General features: G+C 46.5%; 1 protein-coding gene across 1 annotated transcript in view; it reads left to right on the plus strand.

Annotated features, from left to right (window-relative positions):
• The window catches only part of KCNAB1 (potassium voltage-gated channel subfamily A regulatory beta subunit 1), a 259,277-nt gene that overhangs the window by 196,603 nt on the left and 37,824 nt on the right, over positions 1-24,850 (plus strand). Inside the window, exons 7-8 of the mRNA XM_053307497.1 lie at positions 3,656-3,699; positions 15,311-15,397. Of these exons, the coding sequence (XP_053163472.1) occupies positions 3,656-3,699; positions 15,311-15,397 (131 nt within the window). The remainder of the gene's footprint in view (positions 1-3,655; positions 3,700-15,310; positions 15,398-24,850) is intronic.

The following is a 24,850-nucleotide window of genomic DNA, read 5'->3' on the forward strand; positions in this document are numbered from 1 at the left end:
CTATTTCCTTGTTTATGTATAGATGTCTCTGAAGCTGAAACTTTAGCCGCAGAAGCGACAAACAAAATAGGGGAGGGAACCATTGACCCATGCTGAATAGGCATAAGAAAAAAGGAATGTCTGCCACATATCTGCTCCCTCCCTCCTGTACTCACACCCTGTAGGCATCTGGCAAAGCAAAAATAATCCAAATTATACTTCTGCTTGCAGTGCCGTGCACAAAGTAGACTGTTCCTGTCTGTCTTTCAGCTGCAGCATTTATACTGTGGAAGAAAATTAGCACAAACAAAAAGCAAAGGGAAGCTCTTCAGAAATGCATGCTAATGAAGGTGGGGGGAAGGCCCTTTCAAATACACAGGATTTTTTTAGAATGGCATTTGGGGAGCTGGTTACCCTCCTCGGGAAAGGGTAGGCATCCCCCTCTTTTCTGGTCAGGTGAGAGTTTCACCAGGATGCAGCTTATTTTCATAGCAACCTCTTGATATACTTACTGTACAGGGGTTAAAGTGGTTTCTTTGATACTCAGGACCCAATCTCAGCTAATTATCTGGAAGCTCTTTCTTCTGAAAGGAAGCGAAGCCAAGCTTTGAACATGGCCTACATGGAAAGATTTTTGAAATGTTCCTGGCTAAAATGTATGTCTCTGTGCCTTGATTTGTAACTTTGGTTGCAATTTAACTTTCCATATACCTCACTTCCAAAAATTAGGGGTTGTTTTCCCCCCTCAGAAACCCCTCACTCACACATCAAAGAAAAAGAAATGCATTTGTGTCTTATCAATGTTCAGTCACTGACAACAGAAGAGAAGAAACAGGTCCCTGGAAGCCTGTAAAATGTTGAAATTAACCTGGTACAAAAAGGGACTTGTTTTAGCTGCTCCAGTCCCTCTAAGGACCATATCCCTATGGAAGCAGGCTTCCCCTCACATGGATGTGCACAGGTGCTGCCCACACGATTCCTTGGCCTAGTCCATCAACCAGAGCTGCATGCACAAGGCCTTTGGGGAAAGCTGCCATCCTGCCAGTCTTTTGTTTAAGAGATGGAGCCAGGGTCAGGGCTTGGCTTAGTCTCCTCTCCCAACACCTTCTCCCCAAAGAGGGAACCAATGACTTTTCCTTTTTGAAAAGGCCTATAAGCACACAGCCCAGGCTGCTCTGCATATGATCCATTGGGTCAAAGCCAAAGCAAGTCACATTTAAAGAGAGTTGCAGATAGCTGGCTCTTGTGGCAGCAAGCATGAATTTTTTTGCTAAGCAGGGTATGTCCTGGTCTGTTTTTGAATAGGAGAACACATGTGAGCACTATAAGATATTCATCTCAGGGGACAGGGCTGCTCTGGGAAGAGCATCTACATGCTTGCATGAAAAAGGTTCCAAGTTCCCTCCCTGGCATCTCTAAGATAGGGCTGAGAAAGACTCCTGCCTGCAACCTTGGAGAAGCTGCTGCCAGTCTGTATAAACAATACTGAGGTAAATGGACCAATGGTCTGACTCGGTATATGGCAGCTTCCTATGTTCCTAGTATGGCCAGTTGAGTTGGAAATGGGAGTTTGTTATGGTACAATTTATTTTTTGTTTTGAAGGATATTGCAATGTAGTGAATTGCAACTTGAAAAAGAAATATATTCTTTTTCAGCCAAGAGGTTTGTGGTCTCCATACACACACATACACCTCTGATAGCAGACTACATTTTAACACAAACATTTTCTGTATTAGTGGTTTTTTTTAGCTTGGATGTTATTCTAAGTACTGTATATGATTTTTGCATGTGGACTACCACTGAAGAGTTTTGTTTGGGGTTCAAAAATATTCAAGTCTCTAGGACCAAGGGTGCAGACTGAAGGGAAGCTTGAGGAACAGCTCCCCACTTAAATCTTTGGCAGGGAGAGGAAAGGCACTTTGTGGGGGCAGGGGAAATATGTTCCGAAGATTGAAGATATGATTGATTAAGTTTGGTGAGGGAAATTCAGTAAAATGAGGAGGAAGCTCCTCAGATGCTTAGTGGGGATCTTCACCCCTGGAGAGGACAGTCTGCTTTGAGCACAGCTGAATTTGGGTTCAGGATGTTGGAGATGGAGTTCCAATGCATCAATCTTTTGCACCAACTATCCTAATGACCACCAGGAGCACTGGGAGTAGAGACAGTGAGTAAGGGTCTCCCTATCTATCCCTATTCTATGACCCCTGATCTGACTCTTCAGCACTTCCTGTGCTGAGTCACAATTCTTCCTTTCCTCTTAGAGGGTAGATGGGAACATATCTCCCTCTCCTGACCTATTCATTATGTAGTCCTTTAGATTAGAATTAGGTCTTTCCTATCCAAGTGTACTTAACCAATAAATACTTAGTATTTAGTTCTACAAGAATCTCCATGTGTCATCTCTAAATAGCTGCAACAACTAAATCATCCTTTGCTACCTACTCTGTAACTGGAGTGTGTGCTCTCTTCCTTAGTGCTCTGCTATTTACCTACTGGGGGTAAAATTAACAACCCCCAAGACAGGCGGCCCTTGAAAAACCACCCTCCATTGGCACTGGCTCTGAGCAAGATGGTTTTGAACCATTGTCGGGATTCCCCTTCCCCCCACCCAAGATGGCTCCTTGAGTAGCCTCCTGTTTTTACTCTCCTCTTATTTTCTCCTTTTTTCTTTATATTTACTTGTTTCTTTTCTGTTTTTTTTTCCTTTGTTATTTGCAGCTTATCTTTTGTTATTTTCAGTCCTCAATTATTTATAGCCCTTTTACTGGCCTCCGAACCAGTTCGAACCCTGGCCGGCCCAAGGGTTTGACAGCAAGGGGGTGACTTTAAGGGTGGGGGAGGATGCACTTCCTCCCCCGCCGCATTTCCCCCGCTGGTGCATGATTTCCTAAAAGCCTGTCGGGGCAGCAGCATACCTCCCTGCCACCCATTCCAATGTCCAGAGCGAACCTGAAGTAGTAGCTGCGACTGCGCACTCTGCACTCGGGCACGTCAGGTGCATATGCATGACGTGCATTCGCACAATGTGTGAAGTCGCAGCTACTACTTCCAATTAGTTCTGAACAACATTGGAACAGGGTGGCAGGGTGGTATTCTGCCTCCCCAACGGGCTTTTGGGGAATCATGTGCCAGCAGGGGAAACGTGGCGCAGGGGGAGTACATCCTCCCCCGCCCTGAAAGCCATCACCACCACCCTTCTGTTGAACCAGCCCCTGCCGGTTCTGTGCACATCCCTACTGTTCAGCAACTGCTACTGGGATAATCCATTCCAATGGTGTAATAACGGTGGATAATCCATTCCAACAGTTCATATTCTCTACCCAGCTGGCCTTTGTAATGATACAACTGATTAACCATGAATGATCAATATCTGCTTAGTTTCCCTAACTGATAATTTTGAAGTAATAGTTCATCACTTAAAAGTAATAGACATTTATAATGGAAAAAAGAAAAAGGCTATGTTTGAAAAGCATTGATATACCAATAAATAAACTTGGTTTTGGATATTTGCCCATTATATCTGGCTGCCTGCATTAACCAAGAGCATTAGCTGTTAATGAAATGACCTAGAAAGACCATTTTTGACAAGCTACAAAAGTTGTGAAACCCAAGAACATAAAACCAGAATCTAATAATGTCCACATGAATAATGATGTGCACTTTTTATCTTTGCAGAGCTGAAACGGAAAGAGGACTTTCAAGAAAGCACATTATTGAAGGTATGTCCTGTATATGGAACTGCATTAACCAGTCCTAAATATTGTAACAGTACCTGCAACTAGGGGTGTTCACAAAACCGGCTGGTTCGGTTCAAGTCTGAATTTGATCCAAACTGGACTGAGCCAGTTCAGTTCTGCACTCCCTTGAACTCCTCTGGTCTGGTTTGGTTCGGGAGAGGGGGTGTGAGATATTTTTTATAATTTTTTGCTTCTCCAAGACCACCGGTGGGGGGGTGGTCTCTGGAGTTCTCTCTTTCCCCCATCGGCCTCCATTATGGTAAAAATTGCTGGGCAATTTTCAATTTTTAAAAATAAGATCATGAAACACACACCCCAAATGGCCAGGGGGGTTCAGTTAGATATTGGACCGTTGGACCAAACAGGTTCAATGTTGAACTTTTTTGACATCGAACCTCTTTACACATCCCTACCTGCAACCAGGGTTTTTGAAGGACTAACTACTTCTGTACAAACCTGTCCAGGTATTAAGTTTATTACTGCAGGTTTTTAGAGACCTCTGAAAGATTACTTTCAGAAGCAGTGCAGATAGCAACCAGAGATCGAGCCTTTTTGGTTATAGCATCTCATTATCGAATGCCCTCTTGGAAAAACCCTTCTGGTGCCAATTGTTGCTAAGTTTTAGGCACCAGATCAATTTTTTTTTTAACTTGTCCATGAATTTTAATGAGTATTTTAATAAATGGCTGGTAAGCCAGATTGACTTATTTGCTCTTTTTCTTTTTTCTTGTTCTGATTTGCTTTTCCAGCGTTTAATTTTTCCCCCATTACAGCTTGAACTGCAGTTTTATTATTTTATGCTATTTTAAGAATCTGCTGCTATTTCAATTTTATTTTCTTGTAGTTTAATTGTGGTTATATTTTTGACTTTGTTGTATGTCATAGTGGGAACATTTAAATTGAAAGGAGGACAAGTCTATCAATGGCTCCTAGTCTGGTGGCTATAGGCCACCTCGAGCCTCAGAGGCAAGATGCCTCTAAATACCAGTTGCTGGGGAGCAACAACAGGAGCAAGGGCAAGCCCTCAGCTCTTGCCTGTGGGCTTCTCAGAGGCATCTGGTGGGCCACTGTATGAAAAAGGATGCTGGACTGGATGGGCCTTGGGCCTGATCCAGCAGGGCTGATCTTACGTTCATATGAAAAGTGGATTATACCATTCTTAAACAGAAAGATGCACCAAATAGTTCCTTATAAGTGTTTAAAGTGCTTCACTATGATACAGTATTGCAAAAACCCTATAGTCAGTAGTGTTGGCCTTCTATTACAAGTGAAGGGTGGAGGCTAAGATATAGTAGCTTAAAACCACCTACTGAGTTTATAGTTACAAGATTTGAATGAAGGATTTTGCAGCTAACAGTCTTGGCTGCTCGGCCAGGAAATGAATCACCTGTAGTAAGAGAGGGATTCCTCTCTTGAGTGGACTTCTGGTGCCAGGGGCAGACCTACAATAGGGTGGACAGGTCCAAAGAATCCACACCACCCTGCCTCCAGAGCCGCCTTGCCCTGCCAAAGAGCTGCTTCGCTTGCCTTCCCCCACACCTCCCCTCCCCTGCTGGCCAGCTCGCCAGCTGGAAGTTTTTCACACCCAGCTTTTCTTTTCCAGCTCCTCTAGAATGGAGGTGGGATGTTCACACATTGGCCAAATTTACCCCAAAGCCCCTGTGAGTTATCAGGGAGCACTTCACACACAATTCGGGTTTTTCATTGTGCATTAGAGTATAGCCCAATTTATATCCAGGGTTTTTTTTAAAAATCCACTTTTTGCATCGTTTGGCGGGGGGGCAACTTCGAACTCACAGGAAAGCCTCACAGAAAACCCACGGTGAAGCCTGCTCTCTGAGGAAGCTTCTGCCCCCCACCGTGCTGTTCTCCACTGTGGCATTAGTGAGCCGTGGTGACTGACGCTTCAGGGATGTGAGGGCCAGAAGTGATACCTTTAACAAAACACTGTTGAAATAAGAGCACCTCCTTCTCCGTTTGCTTTTAGGAAGACCCTCAAGACGCACCTGTTTCTTCAGGCTTTTAACTGAAATTAATGTTAAACTAGCTGACCCGTGTGGCCGCCGCCGCCCTGCGGAGGCCGAGTGCGGCCGCCGCCACCTCGCCTCCGCAGCCGGGCCCAGCCTGGCCAGTCCTGCCGCCTCGCCTCCGCGGCCCGGCCAGTTCCGCCGCCTCGCTTCCGCGGCCCAGCCCTGCCCAGCCGCCTCGCTGGGCCCCGCCGCCTTGCCCCGCCTCGCTGGGCCCGCCGCTCGCTGGGCCCCGCCACCATGGCCTGGCCTGCCGCCACCTTGCTGGGCCCACCATCTTGCTGGGCTCCGCCGCGGCCCTGGGCCCGCCGCCTTGCCTCCGCAGCCGCCCAGCAAGCGAATTCTCCTGGGTGTGCTGCCAGCCAATCAGGCGCCCCCTGCAGCCCAGCCAATCAGCTGGGCTGCTGGGACGCATTTCTCCTGGGCACACCCAGGAGAATTATATATATAGATGGTTTAATTTATGAGACTGTTTTTATTTTTATTTTGTGTCACTTTTAACTGTTTTCACTGTGTTTTGATTATGTACACCGCCTAGAGATGCAGTGTAGTATAAAAGTATGATAAATAAATAAAAGACCTTGCCACCGCTGGTACCCGGCAGCCTCTGGGAGGCATGGCAGCTGACCCAGCAGCCCATGGGGAGGCAGCTCTGCCCCTGCTGAGCAGTGAGGTGAGCATTTTGTTAAAAGTAATGCTTCCCACCCTCACCATCCCCCCGGGAGCAGCACTCAGCAGCCACTGTTGCTGGGTGTGGAGAGGTTTCCCCCTCCACGTCTCCACCATCATCACCACTGGGTAAAAGAGCCTCCTGCCACTACAGGAGGGCTGCCCATGAACACAGGCCATCCCTACACTATTGTTTGGTGTGTTATGAGCATAGGTGAGTTGTAGAGCAGCAGCAGCCTCTGGTGACTTTAGAACAGGGATTCTCAGACTTGGGTCCTCAGGTGTTATTGGACTTCAACTCCCATAATCCCCAGCCTCAGTGGCCTTTGGTTGGGGATTATGGGAGTTGAAGTCCAATAACATCTGGGGACCCAACTTTGAGAATCACTGCTTTAGAACAACTAGTCTGGGGGAGGAAAGGGGTAAGAAGGATATTATTAGTGGAGTGAGGATTTTGCTATATATTAAATACTTATAGAGGTAAGGTGACTACATATGAGTGCTATAAGATATTTCTTTTAGGGGATGGGGCCGTATTTCAGTGGAAGAGCATCTGCATGCTGGCATGCAGAAGGTCCAAGGTTCAATCCCTGGCAGCATCTCCAGGTAGGGCTGAGAGAGACTCCTGCCTGAAACCTCAGAGCACTGCTGCCAGTCAGTGTAGACCAGGGATCCTCAATGTCAGGTCCCCAGATGTTATTGGATTTCAACTCCCATAATCCCCAACCAAAGGCCACTGGGGCTGGGGATTATGGGAGCTGAAGTCCAATAACATCTGGGGACCCAACATTGAGAATCCCTGGTGTAGACAATACTGAGCTAGATGGACCAACGGTCTGACTCGGTATAAGGCAACTTCCTATGTTCCTATCACATTTTGCATGTCTCCACCCCATCACCCACATTCTACATCATTGTCTGACACTGGCAAGGGCAGGAAAATGCACAATGTGATGATGTCATGATAAATGCAATCACAGGAGATTATGCAACACAGGAATGCCCTTTTCCTATGCCAGGTATAACATGTAGTTCTGCCCTTCAATTTCTAGAGTGCAGGTGAGCTGTTCCTGAAGAGAAGGAGTGTCATTCTGGTTTTTGTGCTCGGATGCTTGCCTTTTAAAACAGCAGTCATTTACTCCCACATGAACCTTGACAACAAAATGTTCCACTTCTGTACTGGAAATATGGCCTTTTGAACTGGCATTAAAGGATTTGTACTCCTCTCTGCTTGTCCCCCATTCTGAGAAAAGTCATCCCTCGCCAACTGCTAGAGTTACGTTCCTGCAAAGCCTCGTGATTGGCAAACTTGTGGTTGGCGAGACATAGGAATGAATGGGAAACAGAGGGCTAGGGGAACTGCAATTGCAAAAACATCTCAAAATAAAGGGGAAAGTGCCCCCAAATCACCAAATATCACCAAATATCACCAAGAGTCACAAGAGGAATGAGCAGATTGTACAACTGGAAATTTTTTGAACACCCCCAAATCACTCAAATGCACTTTAAATCACCAGGAAATTTTCCACACATGGCTTTTAGCTCGCAACTCCTCCAGAATAGAGGGTACGAGTTCACATAGCCGGATTTACCCAAAGTTGCAGCAAGCTATCAGGGACCAATTCACACATGATTCTGGTTTTTCCTGAATGAGGGCTGCACATTCTAGCTTAGCCCAAATTATGTCCATGGTTTTTTAAAAACCCTCTATTTCCAGCGGCTTTTTGGGGAGGTGGGAACACGAGGTTTATGGTATGCCCCGACTCTTCTCTGCGATGTCTGGAAGGGCCATTGCCAATAATTCAGCTTTTTTCAAAACTCCAACTTTTGTGGGTTTGTTTGTTGGTTGGTTGGTTGGTTGGTTGGTTTGAAAAAAAATTGCTGGGTGGACTTGCCAAACAGCAAATATCAGCAGAGGGCGCTGCTTGGCAACTTTTCTCGCCGATCTTCCGCAAGGCTAAATGAAGAGGAATTTGACAGTTGCGTTCCTTATTGTCTGCTCTTTTGAATGATTTGCAATTGTGAGCACTTGGGGTAAAAAAATTGTGAGCGTGGGGGTGGGGGAGGGGGAGAGTTGTGACAGATGGGTAAAATTCTGTGGAGTTTTTCTAATTCTTTTTTCCACTCACACACATTCCTGAGTTAAAGCAAGCATGAATGGGAATGCAAAATGTGGGCTTTTTCTGCTGTTCCAAGACTTCATGCTTTCCGGCCCTCTAACTAATGTCGGGGGGGGGGGGGCCGCTAAGGTGATGAAGGAGGCAAGTTCTTTATAAAAATCAGCAAAGATTTGGGTCAGAGTTGGCAGATTCGGGTTAAGCGTTCTGTTGTTTTGCCTCGTCAATCTTGCAGAATGCCAGCTGTCAAACTAACAAAAAATAATGATGATGAAGGAGGCATCTCTTGCTTCCACCTCTAGGATGTGACTGGTTGGAGAAAAAACCCAGAGCAAGCTGTGGGAACACACACAGGAGAAAGATCCATAGGGAATGCGGAGAGGAGCTGACCCTATGTGAACGGTCCATTTAATCCCCTGGATTAAGCAGCTGCGAAGCAGATTTGCTCTTCGGATACCCCGCGGCATGAAGCCATGTCTGGTTAACTCCCAGGAATCAGCAAGGATCAGAATGAGCAGATTAAACCTTTGAACCCAAACCCAACCTTTGAACCCAAATAATGAAAATGCCCCCCAAATTGTGAAAATGCCCCCCCCAATCACTAAAATGCCTTGCCAACCATGGATACTCGGGTCATGGTTGACAGTTTCCCATTCATGGATACTTAAAACCATGGTTGGCAAAACCGTGGTTGGTGAAGGATGGCTATCCCACATTCTCTTGCGTTGAGTGAGAGGGTCTGAAATATGCTGCATTTAAAAAGGGCAACTTTCCCAACTATTGCTGCCAAGGAGGAGCAAAATTAATTACATCCAGAGCAGATCACATCGTCTCTTTCAAGCATCCCAGGGGCGAGAGAGCAATAACTCTGCAGAAGCTTAATACCAAGCTGCTTCTAGTCAAATGTGAATCCGACAGTAGCTGAGGCACATTCAATGGTACCTTCCTCAGTAATCCAGTATTAACAAGCATTTCCTATGCTACCCACTTGCCCTGTTCATGAGGTAGTAAAACATCAAGAGAACCCAGAGATTTGACAAACTGCAAATGAAAATCTGCATTGGGTAGGTTTCTAAGCTGAATGCACTTCCTAGTATCTAGGGCAAGTGATGGGGGAGAAACTTCTTTTAAAAATACCTCTACCATTGGAGTTTTTAACCATAAGTACTGTACAGGAATAGTTGCCGGGGGGGGGGGCAGAGGAAGAAACCAGATTTAGGATTAAACTAGATGCAACCCAAGAGTTCTGTGGTTGGACTTCCCAACATCTTTTTTCTGTTTTCAAAAAGTAGCAATGGGATGGAGGGGGAGGGTGCTGAAGTGGTTGGTGTGGGAGGGGCCTAATCCTCCCCCCATATCACAGCTAAGGTAAAATGTGCCATCAAGTCAATTTCGACTCCTAGCAACCACAGAGCCCTGTGGTTGTCTTTAGTAGAATATAGGAGGGGTTCACCATTGCCATCTCCCGCACAGTATGACATGATGCTTTTCAGTATCTTCTTATATCACTGCTGCCCGATATAGGAGTTTCCCATAGTCTGGGAAACATACCAGCGGGGATTTGAACTGGCAACCTTCTGCTTGTTAGTCAAGCATTTCCCGCTGCGCCACTTACGGTGACTCTATATCACAGTTAGTCTAATCTAAATACCACCACCTACTGTATCTGTGCTCAGCCACCCAACTATTTTTCCTTCATATGCATGCACACAAGTGGTGTCAGAGGCTGAGAGGCATGCTGATCCTATGCATATTTACACAGGAGTAAGTCCTATTCATTCCTATTCATACACTGCCATGTATGTATACTTAGGTGCCCTCTTCACACAGTATATTTACTGTAACTCTCATACAATGAATATACAGTATGCATGGATACAGATCTGTACACAGGTACAGTTATTCACATGTTGTGTTGTTGAACACAGATACAGCAGTGCACTTCCTATCTGCAACATGCATTTGAGGAGCCTGTACTCAGATTTACTTTTTAAATGACTGCAGGAAGAGTCATGCAATCTATCTATCTCTGTGTGTGCGTGTGTGTATCTGTACATCTAGTCCTAGGCCTAGAATTGCAGCCTTTTCCTCAGCACATTAGCCTCTGCTATTTCTCCAGCACAGCAGGTTCTCCTCATGTACCCACCTCTTGGCAATCCTGCATCTAATGTGGCCCCTTAGTCTGAGGGCTAACTGGCTTGCTGGATCAGACCAATGTCTAGCTAGTCTGGTCTTCTGTTTCCAACAGCCAACCAGATCCCTCTGGAAGCTCAGAAACTGGACATATGAGGATGCCTGGGTAGTTTGTGGAGATTGCACTCAAGTGGTAGGAAGTTGCACTTGACCATGTGTAAAGGAAAGGAAAAATTGTGCTGCCGAGTTGCTGTCGACTCCTGGCAACCACAGAGCCATGTGATTTTCTTGGTAGAATACAGGAGTGGTTTACCATTGCCTTCCTCCCGCACAGTATGAGATGATGTCTTTGCTGTTGTCACTGAAGTGAGCATCCGCCTGCAATCCCTTCCTATATCGCTGCTGCCCGATATAAGTGACTACAAATATATATTTACTAGGCACAGTCTGGGAAGCACACCAGCAGGGATTCAAACTAACAGCCTCTTGCTCCCTAGGCAAGCTGCTTCCCCCACTGCACCACATGGAGCAAAATATAGCTATCACATGTGGTTGTTGCACAGACAATATGCACATTTTCCAAGGAAAACTTCACATGCAAAGCGTCCCTGATCCTCTGAGCAAGACGTCCCCTTTACAACCTCGGAATAAGGATGCTAGAATTACTAATCTAGGGCCACTTTCTGATTCAGTGCAACAGCTGGAACCAATCCATCTTTCCCATAATCTCTCCTCAAATCACTTTTCATTTTATGCTCTCTTCTCTTAACTAATGTCTTCTGCCCCTTTATTATCTGTTACTGCTGTTACCTTCTGCTCAATGTCTTGTTATCTCTGACTAACATGGCACTGCCTTGTTCACTCATAGCAGCTTCTTTTCTAATACGTCACATGCTGCCTCTTGAAATGTGGTAATTTCCCCCTATATCTTATCAATTTCATTAAGTGCTTCATATATTGTACTCTCCCCCCCCCAAAAAAGGGGGGAGATGTTTGCGGATATTGCTTTGAAACCCTGATCTTGGAGAACTAGATGATCAGCAATAATGGAGTGTCTATTCTTTGAGGGCTCCCTAGAATTAAGGATTTCATTTGCAAGGAATTGGAATGTTCTTAAACAGAGGCACACTCATAGATACATAGGAACATAGGAAGCTGCCTCATAGCAAGTCAGAACATTGGTCCATCTAGCTCAGTATTGTCTACACAGACTAGCAGTGGCGTCTCCAAGGTTGCAGGCAGGAGTCTCTTTCAGCCCCATCTTAGAGATGCTAGCAGAGGCGTATTTAGGGAAAATAGTGCCTAGGGCAAACACTGAAATTGCAACCCCTGTCCAAACATCTGACACCCATCTTTCAGGTAACTTCTGTTGGAGATTAACTTCCAGTGCATCGACCTTTTGCACCAACTGTCCTAATGACCACTAGGGGCATTGGGAGTAGATACAGTGAGTCAGGGTCTCCCTATCTGTCCCTACACTATGACCCCTGAACTGACTCTGCAGCACTTCCTGTGCTGAGTCACAATCCTTCCTTTCCTCCTAAAGAGCAGATGAAAACATCTCTCTCTCTCTCCTTACCTATTCATTATGTAGTCCTTTAGATTAGATAGCAATAGCAATAGCACTTACATTTATATACCGCTTTATAGCCGGAGCTCTCTAAGTGGTTTACAATGATTTAGCATATTGCCCCCCAACATTCTGGGTACTCATTTTACCGACCTCGGAAGGATGGAAGGCTGAGTCAACCTTGAGCCCTTGGTCAGGATCGAACTTGCAACCTTCTGGTTACAGGGCGGCAGTTTTACCACTGCGCCACCAGATATAGGTCTTTCCTGTCTAAGTGTATTTAGCCAATAAATGTTTAGTGTTTAGTCATACAAGGATCTCCCTGTGTTTTCTCTAAATAGCTGCAATATCCAAACCATCCTCTGCTACCTGCTCTGTAACTGGAGTGTGTGCTCATTCCTTAGTGCTCTGCTGTTTTACCTATTGTGGGTAAAAATCAACAACCTCTAACAACTTCACCATAATATCAGCTCAAAAATACAAGTCAAGCCCGTTAATCTTTTAAGATTTCAAAAACGATTTAGCAGTGGACGTAGCCAGACCAAAACATGCCGGGAAACTACAAATTTCAGTATTCTGGGGCTCATGAAATACCCAAATCCTTTGTGGAGGTGTACTTGGAAAACTAAACAGAAGTGCCTGTCTAATTCTCTACTATGCGCTGTAGCATCACCATTACATAAGTTTTAAAAATCAATGGAGAATTTTACTTTTCCCAGATACTCTGAAAATAATTAAAGGATATGCAGAGTAAACTGTGTCACTGCTTGAAATATATTCTAGTCTTTCAGAAAGACAGTTGAAACGAGAGCAAAAGAGCAAGAAACTCCCAGTGGGCCTTAATACTAAGGATTTCACACTGATTCAAAGGCAAACTTACCATTAATAGCCATATTATTAAGACATCACATTTAACTCACTTATCACAAGAAGCAAAGTAGAAGCAAGTGAATACAATCCTAGCTCTTAAGCGTCAGCTCAGTAATCACAAGCCCTGATTCTCTGTACATAGTGCAAAACTGAATATGTGTATAGTGTCTTATATTATATTAACTTTTTTTTTTAAAAAAAAATTGCCTGTAGCTCCTTGGGGGGCTTCCTAAATGCCCTGTGTGTATGTGTGCAAAGGTTCCCCCTCCCCCCACTGGTCTCTAGGGCCTCGCAGGGACCATTTGAGCATATGCGGTAGCCGTTTTTAATAATAATTTTTTTTTTAAAAAAAATGGCCACTGTGCATGCTCAGATGGCCTCTGCAAGGCCTGGCATGGCCTAGGGCCTCACAGAGGCTATTTGAGCATGCACGGTGTCCATTTTGTTTTCGGCAGCCATTTTTTAAAATTTTTACATTTTACAAAATGGCACCCCCCCTTCAAGTGGCGCCCGGGGCATGTGCCTTGCCTGCCCCACCATAGATATCCCCCTAGATGCTAGGGAGGGAACTTATAATCCTCTGCATGCAATCATGCAGATGCTCATCCCAGAGCAGCCTCATCCCCTAAGGGAAATATCTTACAGCAGGGGCGGAGCCACCATTGGACAAATGGGTTCAAAGAACCTGGGCTGTTGCCCCCAGGGGCTGCGCCTCGTGGCCCCAGGCACGCCCTCCCCCCAACGTCTGATGTCAGCGTCGACAGGGAGAGGCGCTCCGGCCCTGATCTCCCTCCAAAACGGGTCCATGCAGCGCCGTTTGGGAGGGAGACCAGGCCCCCACATCTGACTTCAGACACGCAGGAGTGGCTAGCTGGGCCTCTGCGACTGAGGTCAGATGTGGGGGTCAGGGCCAGGGGGCTGCAGTGGCGGCCAAATACAGGCTGCCGCCAGCCTCCCTCTGCCACCGTCTTACAGTGCTCACACATGTTGTCTCCTTGCTTAGCAACGGGGACAATGCATGCTTGCTAGCACAAGGCCAGCTCTCCTCAAGTCCTCATTGGCTACCTGGTCCAGCAGCAAACTTACCTGTAGCAGGTGAAATCACATCTGGTAAATGTACCCGTTTTCCAATACAGCCTGAACACGCTTGAACAGCAGGATACAAGCCTGATGGTTCCCAGTTTGTCTCCAGGTATGATTCAAGGTGCTGATTTTAACCTTGAAAGCCTTAAATGGCTTGGGGCCATGGTACCTGAAGGATCACACTCTCCCTCAGTTGTGTGAACAATCAGTGAGAACATCTCAAGAGACCTTCTTGCATGTGCCTCCTCCCGCAGAAGTGAATTGGGGTGGGCACACAAGAGAGGGCCTTCTCAGTGGCTGCCCCATCCTATGAAGTTCCCTGCCCCAGAAGTCTTTGGGAGTGGTTCAACAGCAAGCAAACCCTCACCCTTTCCAGCTGGCTTTCCCTGAATTGGTCTGATGTTTGCTTTTGTTTTTCTCCCTGTGTTGTTGTCTGGTAGAACTCTCTTCTTGGGTGTTATATCATTGTATGGTAATCCTGCCCACCCCACAGCCCAGGGTTTCACTATTGTAAGCCTCCTTAAGTTTCTAGAAAGGAAAGCACAGGCAAACCTCATTATCCACAGATCCGTTATCTGTGGGTCCCTCTTAACCAGGCTAACTACACCAGTATTTATTAAACTTCTGCTACCAAGGCACACTATTTTTCTGAATTAAAATGGGAGCCACTTTTCCCTCAGACACCTTATAAGACTGAAAGGGCTTTTCTGCAGAGGCCAAAAAGATATTACTGAGACACATCTGACTGGCACTTCTGGATGGGTTCTAGCAAATGTGCGCCATGTTCTATTTTTTGCTGTGTTGAACCATCTTGGGAATCATAACTGTATAACAAACTGCTATGTCCCCCTTCTCTGGGTTTTCCCTTCTAGTGGCTCCCTGAGCGGCTGGGTTGATTTTATTGAGCAATACCCATGTGGCATACCATGAGGGGTTATGCCAAAAAATTCACTCTGAGATGTTTTTGATTAGGTGTACTCTGAAATAAAAATTCAGCTCTGAATTGTGTCCCCTCGGGAGGCTGCAATTTGACAGGTTCACTGGGATACCGTTGGTGCTCTGCACCTCATTTTGAGTCTTTCTAATGCTGTGGGGTTTCTTTTTCTTTTCTCTTTAACTTCTAGGATTAAAGGCTTCTCTCCAGAGGCTGCAGCTTGAATATGTGGACGTTGTCTTTGCAAATCGACCAGACAATAATACCCCGATGGAAGGTTTGTGAGAAATTTAATAAAAGCTTTTTGCTCGATTGATCCTGGCTCATAAGCTTATGCCAATCATGGCAGGATATAGAAACGATTCTGCTTCAGTATTTAGCTGGGACCAATTACATGGTTGGCGGGGGGGGGGACAGCTCAGTCTTGATTTCTTTGAGTTCTTCATACTTCCATTCCCAAGTAAATGTGTGTGTGTGTGCTCATTACTTGAAAGGAGGTGTATGTATATAACCCCAGGGCCATGATTATAAGTATCCCTGAAGCAGCTTTGATACTGCTTGCTCCCAGTGTGTAAATAGATTTAGTCAGACAAATTTAAATTAGCTTTAAGCGCTAAGAACCTGGTATCACCGTCTCGGATGCATTTCAGTCAGCTTAGAGTTCCCATGTATGGACAGACACAGAAGCTGAAACTAGAGGTTATGGAGATCGTGTGTCAGCCAGTTAAGATAGCCCCATCAGGGGCACATCGAGGTAATTGGGGCACTCAGACTGCCCCCACTGCAAGGCCCCCTGCCACAAGGCCCCCCAAAACCTGCTTTTGGGGGGGTCTCCTACAGTCACTCCATGCTCGCCATGCCATGCCGAATCTCTGGTATTTTGTGGGGGGTTTGCATAATTTAAGCATCCATGTGCGTGACCAAGGGGTGGCAGCCAGAGGGTGAGATGAGCAGGCCTCACCTCCCCCCATCCCGGCGGTGGCCAGAGCGACCACTGGGCCTGTCCGTTCAGCCCAGTGGCTCTTGATAACTGTGAGGTGCTCCAGCATGCCTGCACAGTTGAAATAGATCGCCGCGAGCCCGTGACATCATGGGCTTGTGATGATCTATTTCAACTGCGTGGGAGTGCTGGAATGCCTCACAGTTATCAAGAGCCGCTGGGCTGAATGGACAGGTCCAGCGGTTGCTCCATCTGTAGCCTTCTCCAGGGAGGGAGGCAAGGCCTGCTCAGCTCACACATATCCCAGGCCCACCCACCCCCAGCCGCCACCCCTCAGCTGCACACATGGAGGTTTAAATTATGCAAAAAAAACCCACCAACCCTGGAGGTTCAGTGTGGCCGTGTAGCCGCATAGCAGGTGCAGGGTGGCTACTGGAGGCTCCCCTGGCCATTTGGAGGCCTCCCTTACCCCGAAGGCCATGGACCAGGGCCCCAAGGTCTTGGGGTAAGAGCGCCACTGAGCCCCATGTCTCCTCCACACCATCTAGTACAGCTGTTGTTAGACTACAACTCCCATCATCCCCAGCTGCAATTTATTGAGTTGTATATTCCACCAATAGCTGAAGAGCCTCAAGTTGGCCACTCCTGTTCTAGTAAATCAAAGGATGTGATGCAACTTCATTGTGTTGCAATTTTCTCCACCTTCGTTCACCAAAGGAAGTGGCATCAAGTTATTTATGTATCTGTTTTATTTTTATTCTGCTTTCCAGCCAAGATTGGCTTCCAAAGTGGCTTCCAGTCAAAACCCACACACAACATGATGCGTGGGGAGGCTCTCTCTTCTGGTCCCTGGTGCTGGGTGGTGCAGTCCAGGTTCAAGCAGTCTCTTCCCTGCAGAGCCAGAGAGGCCTATCCACCCTCAGATTTCTCTCCTAAGTCATCATCACCACTTTAGACTCCATTAGTGTATATGCGAAGCTTATTTTTGGCTCAGTGTGCATCATTTTCACTGGCTTATGCTGAGTCTCATTTGCCATTTTGTTGCCCACTCCCCCAGCTTGGAAAGACCTTTTTGGGGTTCTTGGATTTTCAAAAAATATGAATCGTTTTGTGTCATCCACAAGCTGAACTTCCCCACTGCTCATCCCCTGAGTTCAGATCATTCATGAATTTTAAATGGCACTGGTCTTAATACATAGCCATGGGAGATCCCAGTGCTTACTCCCCTCCATTGTAAGAACTGGCCAAAACTGAAAGTTGTTATGCACCCACTGGTAGCTGCCACTCATGCCTGACATCAGGGGGGTTAGCCAAGTTGGGAACTTGCCCGGGGATCTAGGACATTTTTGATCAAATGGAAAAGCCTACTTACAACATTTGCATAACTGGCAACTGTGTGCAGACAACTCTCCAATTACTGCTTTTGTTGGCATCTGTCCTGAAAAAATGAAACATGGATTTGGCCCAAGCAGTGTCAGGCCCAGCTCCTCTTAGGCAAAGACAACAAGACAGATGCTCAGACCGGCAAGCAAGCCTGATGTGGAAGTCCTTTAAGGGTCATCTGCCCTGCAATCTTCTGCCCTGCCCACCCATTCACATCATAGGGGCCTCTAAAGGAAGCCCATTAGTGGGTGGGAAGGGCAGGAGGAGAAACCCATATGTCAAATATGTAAAATCTCCCTGAGATCTGGATTTGGCCTTACTGCCATGTCTAGCGAAGTCATAGAGACTGAATACCAGTATGATGAAATGGTAAGCACTTCTAAATGTTGCAGCTGAGGCAGCAACTCAAGGCAGCCCTTCCATGGGGCAAGGTGAGGTGGCTGCCTCAGGCAGAAGATTGTGGGGGCATGCAAGGTGGGCCAGAACTTGGAGCTTGAGACCTTGACTGCAGCAACTATTCATGATATGGAGGCTGTTTTCAGTAGCAGCCCTTTAGCAAGTATCTATATTGCCAAAGCTGGCTCAGGATTTGAATAGGTCCTTGGCAAGATGTCCTCTGGTGGGCCCCCTCCTCTGTGAGTGGACACTCTAAAGCCTGGAGGGATTGCCTGACTAGTAATTAATATAAAACAATAATTACTAGCTGAACCAGGTGCAGACTATCTGCGCCTCTGGTCCCCACCCCCGGCTTTCTCCCCCACCCCAAGCCCACCCACCAGTCTCTGCTTTCTCTTTCCCGCCTGCCACCGCTTGCTTCCCCCTCCCCCGCCAGCCGCTGATTTCTCCCGCCTGCCCCCCTGCGGCGCTCCCCCATCTGCCCACCACCGCCCACCCGCCCGTCACTGCTGCTGCTTTCTTCCCCCTCTCCTCCTCCCTCAGCCGGGCCAGGCCGGGCCGCCTCCATTATTAATGCCGGAACTCTTACAGCATGTCACGAGAGTTCTGCCACCAAATCCTGGGCATGCATGCCGGCTAAGAGAATTAAATATATAGATAATAATATAGTAAATTACCATCACAGCAAAAAAACACCCCACCCAGCAACATAAAAATCCAACAGCACTTAACAGCAAAGAAGCACAAAACAGTACAGCAGCTTAATACCCAACCGATCAGCACAAGTGTGTGGCTAAGGGAGAGGGGGCTCGTGTTCACCCCTCTTCCTCGCAGCCCCTCATGCATGCCAGCCCCATCCCCTGCATATGTTGTCACACATAGGGGGTGTGGCCAGCACCCAGAAGGGACAGTGTGGCCCTCCAGAGGCTATGACCTAGTCAGCTTTGTTGTTGGCTGGGGGTATTATACTTTCCCTCCCTGGCTTGGCAGAGAATGATAAAAATACCCAGCTGATAACGAAGCTGGCTGGGAATGAGGCTGGCCAGGCAGCTCCCAGGAGCGAGGAGGCTCGGGTTCTTTTAACCCATCTGCCCAATTATAGCTCCACTCCTGCATCAGCATAACTCAAAAGCCTGATGAGACATTTGCTTTATTTATTTTGAACAAGTGCTCCTCCAATTAACAGCCCCATCACCGTTCCCAAGGAAGAGCTCTGCGAAATGAAAAGCTTGCAAACCTTTTTGTGATTTTTTTGCTCATATTATTTGGGACTGTGACCACCATGACAATAAGACCAAGCAATTGTGCATTCATTGAAGTTTTCTGAAGCAAATGGGGATATTTGTGTATTAAGACTGCTTTATGTATCATCATTTCCTACCTGGAGAGTATTCTCTGCTAAGAGATTACATACTTAAGAAAAGGTGTGTAGGCTATAACATAATGAGGCACTTCACACAACACATATGAAGCGCCTGACAGGGTTCTGTGGGGAGAACGGGCTTAGCCCACACGACGGATTGGCCGCCCACATGACTGCTGGCTCCGTTATGGAGCCGGTGGGGGCTGTGGGGATTGCAGGCCGCGTGGTACACGAGCACAAAAAGAAGGTTAATGGAGTGATTGCTCCGTTAACCTCATTTAAGGGGAGGGGGATTTAACGTGGCTAACTGCCGGGAGCCATGTGACTCCCATTGCAGCACACAATCACCAAAAAGTGGGCTGGGCTTTCTTGACCCACTTTTTGGCGATCGTGGGAATAGCCTCTGCAGTGAGTACAAAGATCAATCACATTTTCCCTACATAAATATCTGTAGGTTAACCTGTGTAGGTTAATCCTCATGTACGAAATTAAGTATGATGCATCCCTTTAGTGTTAAATAGAACAAACCCCAATATCAGTTTCTGAAATACTGTGTTGATGTGATATTCACTGACAATCCCCTGCAGTTACATGCTTGAGAGCTTTTGCTGCAGATAGAAACTTGTGCGAATTTGCCCGCAGTTGATGAGGTCACAGAACATGATATGTCTTGTATCTTGGAGGGAGACATAGCCATTTTGCCCAGTCAATTGTAACATAAAGATAAAACAGGCCTGCAATCCTGTACTAAAGATTATGTTTAGCACAATCCTGTGCTAACATAAAGATAAAACAGGCCTGCAATCCTGTGCTTCATTAATGGTTCCTTAAATTTAATAACAATAATAATAACCTTTCTCGGGATTACAGCCTTAACACATATATCTCTAAGATCCCTATCCAACCCCAACACAGCATCTCTGCAAGGGTTGTTGCTGGTGTCTACCATGTGTTTCTTTTTAGACTGTGAATCCCTTTGGGGACAGGGAAGCTTCTTCTCCTTCTCAATCTCCTCCTCCTCCTCCTCCCTTTGTAAATTGCTTTGAGAACTTTTGTTGAAAAGAGATATATAAACAGTGGTAGTGGTAGTATGTGTGCATTCACAGATCCCTCGTACAACTGGCATTCCCGTCCAAAGCTTGAGGTTTCTGAGGCAGGACTTGGTGATGCCGCAGGACTCTTGAAAATTGAGGGAAACATCTGATACAGGGGTGGAGCTCAGCTGTAAAAAGGTGGAGCCCAGCAGTGGCCCCAAAACGACCCGAAATGAACCTTTGCTGCCCATCTACCTGAGAAAAAGAGGAAACCACTGGAGAAACATCTTTGGCAAACTGGAAACCCTACTTACATTTACATAACTGGCAACTGCTCGCAGACAGCTTGCTGGCTACCGTTTCTCTTGGCATCTGTACTGAATCAAGAAATATGGATTTGGCCCAAGCAGTGTAAGGCCCTGCTCCTGTTAGAAAAAGGCAACAAGACAGTTGCTCAGACCAGCAAACAAGCCTGATGTGGAAGCTCTTTCTTTTGCAGAGGCGGTCCCACCCGCATTAGTTATTGGGTGTAAAGAAACCAGTACCGGTGGGCTGATCTCCTTGCACTTTCCCTCTTTTGACCAGAAGTGGAAGATGACCACTATCACCAGGTTGGATCCCTGCAGGGGCGTAACTATAATAGGGCAAGGGGAGACAGTTGTCTGGGGGCCCACTGCCTTGGGGGGCCCCCAGAGGCAAGTCACATGACTGACTCCCCCAGCCGTGTACGCACCCAGACTTCTTTCAGTTGTATTCATCCTCCGAAATTGATGTGAGTGTTAAGACCTGGAGTTACCAGAAGAGCATATCTTTCTCTAGTACCATTAAATGACTTGCATCGTCTACAATTTACAGAACCTTTTAAAAAATAATTTAGGATGATGTTCTATAGTGGCACATGAGAGATAGATAGATAGATAGATAGATAGATAGATAGATAGATAGATAGACAGACAGACAGACAGACAGATAGATAGATAGATAGATAGATAGATAGATAGATAGATAGATAGATAGATAAATTTTACTATGCTTTTTGTTTCCACTATTCAGCCTCATTTAAGATTTCATGAGCTGAGCTTCAATGGGGGGGCATTTTAAAATCTTGTCTCTGGGCCCACTCCAACCTTGCTACGCCCCTGGATCCCTGGCTGGCATTTAGTACTCTGCTTTGAGAAATTTTAGCTCCTCATTAGTGTCATACTTCTTTGCAATCTTCCTTTGAGTGTGGGGAAAGTTGCTTGTCTGTTAACTATGCTGTTTTAAATCTTCAATGCAGCACCTTGCCATCTTTTTTCCCTGGGGCAAAAGACTGCCCACAAGTAAACAAAGTGAAATGTTAAAAGCGGCAAGAGAGCTCTGAGTATAAGTACTCTTCCTTGGAGCAAATTCTCCTCATCAGGACTGTGTGTTATCCAAAAATAATTAAAATTATGCACACTGGGAAAATTCTTCCTCTCTTGAGGGGAGAGCTGGTCTTGCGGTAAAGGTAAAAGGTAAAGTGTGCTGTTGAGTCGATTTCGACTCCTGGCACCCACAGAGCCCTGTGGTTGTCTTTGGTAGAATACAGGAGGAGTTTACCTTTGCCTCCTCCCATGCAGTATGAGATGATGCCTTTCAGCATCTTCCTATATCGCTGCTGCCCGATATAGGTGTTTCCCATAGTCTGGGAAACATACCAGCGGGGATTCGAACCGGCAACCTCTGACTTGCTAGTCAAGCATTTCCCTGCTGTGCCACTTAAGGTCTTGTGATAGCAAGCATGAATTATCCCCTTTGCTAAGCAGGGTCCATCTGGTTTGCATTTGGATGAGTACAGTATTGTCTGCTGTAAGCAGAGGTGCTCTTACCCCTGGACTTCAGGGCCCAAGTCCAGGGCCTCCATAGCACCTCCCCCCACCAAATCCTCTTTAGTTTGTCCTGGGTGATGTGGTTTGTGCCCTCAAAAACCTACGTGTTAAAAAATGATGCTTAACTTGCAGCGGGGGGGGGGGTGGCGGGGTGGGCCTCCACAGGCCTTTAGGTCCAGGCTCCAAAATTACCTAGGTGCACCTCTGGCTGTAAGATACTCCTCTTAGGGGATGAGGCCGTAGCTCTGTGGTAGAGCAACTGCTTGAATGCAGAAGGCCCCGATCCACTCTCTGGCATCTCCAGGTAGTCTGGGAAAGACTCCTGCCTGCAACCTTGGAGAATCAGTGTAGGCAATACTTAGCTAGATGGACCAAGGGTGTGACTCGCTGTAAGGCAGCTCCCCATGTTGCCAAAAAAAAAAGTAATTCCCAAACGCCTCTACCCATCGCTGTTGTAGGATATGCATAGCCTTGCTTATAACGCAGACACAGCATTACTTATGCACAGAGATGTGAGCTCCTGCCTCTGAGGAAGAGCATTCTTTCTACTCAGAAAGAATGGGAAACCCTGTGAACACTTTTCTGTCATCTACAGTTTTATAGGCCCGTTTTGAAGTCTGCCTCCTGTTGGCTCTCTACACCAACATGCATGCATTAAAAGTCCTCCCTGCCTCATCACTTTAATCCTCTGGAGGGATAAATGCACACCAGAGAAGGAATATTTGTCAGCACAGCCTACACACATTTCTGCATCTCTCCCTTTGGGTTATAGCGATGATGACTATTCATGCTTCTGTGTGTGGAAGACTTAAGCGCTCCCACTTGAATCACTGAAGACAAGTTGAAATATTACCAGCAAAACTGGCCATGCCTTCCTGTAAACCCAAAAGTTATAAGGTGAGAGAATAATTCAAAGAGACACTGAGGAATATTTCCCACCTCCCACCCCCTCTTCACAGTTTATCTAGTAAGCTGCTCCTACTGTTGTGCCATCTGTGCCGTTCTGCAAAATATGGCAGCAGGAAAGCATGTGCTACATTTTCCTGAGAAAACAGCCACTGCTTGTCGGCTCCTCTGTTCTTCCTCCTTGGGTGAGGGTGTCTTTTCCCAGCAGCCTGAGTGGCTGCTCCACAAGTAAACACCAGACATCTTTGCTTGTCAGTTTTGACAAAGCATAAAGCAACCCTTTGAACACGCCATGGATCCCAAAGAGAGACCTTTTTATGTTGCACAGTTTCTGAAGATTTTGCATGGATGGCAATGATGTGCAGTGCTCAATTCATGCTATTTTGTCAGGTGATCAGTGCCTTCACACTCTCCTTTGCAATCTTCCGCAAAGCAACACACTCATTACCATTGTAAGATTGTTGTTTCTTCCAGAGTTCAGAGTGGGTGTACAGCCTGCAGAAGTGTGAGAGTGCACTATTAAATAAAGGCGGCCAGGCGAAGTCAGTGTCCACAGGGCATTCATTATTTTTATAATAAGCAGCGGCCAACATTTGGGAAGTACACACTGTGAATAAACGATGTAGTTACTTTAGGGATAGTCAGTTCAGGTGGGGGTGGAACATAGGAAGCTGCCATATATTGAGTCAGACCATTGGTTTATCTAGCTCAGTATTGTCTTCACAGACTGGCAGCGACTTTTCCAAGGTTGCAGTCAGTATTCTCTCTCAGCCCTATATTGGAGATGCCAGGGAGGGAACCTGGAAACTTCTGCTCTTCCCAGAGCGGCTCCATCCCCTGAGGGGAATATCTTCCAGTGCTCACATTGTCTCCCATTCATATGCATCCAGGGTGGACCCTGCTTAGCTAAGGGGACAAGTCTTGCTTGCAACCACAAGAATAGCTCTCCTCTGGTAGGACTGTATCGGTCAGTACCCATATCAGTTAATAAATCAAGCTAGTAGCATCTTTTGCTCCTGACTGTTTGGAAGTTCCATGCAGAAAATCAAGTGGTTGTACTCATCGGAGTTTGTCTACCTTAATTGCAGTGAATGGGCCTGTGATGAACATCTCACATTTGTTCACCATGATTTGAACAGAGGGACTGACATGACACTGCTGTGCAGCACATGAGGACTGTTGTCGCAGTGGGAGTAACTGCAGTAGTACTGATTATGCAACCCCCACTTCCTGTAGAATCAGGGTCTCTTTATGGGTCCACAGCATACCTGATGAGGTGCACAGCGGTGCCGTACCACTGATCATCACGTCAGCGAATGTGTTTATTAACAAACCATAAAACGTACATGTTCACTGCAATCAAAGCAGCCAAAGTCTTATGGGTATCGGCACCCTCGCAGTTCTGCAGGCTGTATTCCCACTCTGGACTCTGGAAAAAACAACAATTGTGCAATGGCAATGTGCAATGTATCTTGCTCTCCCCCAAGACTGCAAAAGAGTGCTAACAGTGGGCCACAGGGACCTGATGGAGCAGAGAACAAGTGCTGGACTCCAGGCCTGAGGGTATTTCTGTTCTCCAGGCAAGAAGACGGAGCCTAGGAGGGGCAGTCTGAGCTAGGGATGTGCACAAAACCTACTGGCCCAGTTCGGTTTGAGTCTGAACCTAACTCAAACCGCACTGGGCCAGTTTGGTTTTGGCCCTCTTTGGGAAACTCCTCCCCCGTTTTGGTTCAGGGTGGGGTTCAACGAACATTTTTTTAAAAACAAAATTCCTTTTTTAAAAACCTACCCCCTCTGGGGGCGCTTCTCCAAGGTGGTGGTAGGGTGTCCATGGAGGTTTGCCCTACCCCCAGCAGCC

The sequence above is a fragment of the Hemicordylus capensis genome, chromosome 3, assembly GCF_027244095.1.
Source record: "Hemicordylus capensis ecotype Gifberg chromosome 3, rHemCap1.1.pri, whole genome shotgun sequence".
NCBI lineage: Eukaryota > Metazoa > Chordata > Lepidosauria > Squamata > Cordylidae > Hemicordylus > Hemicordylus capensis.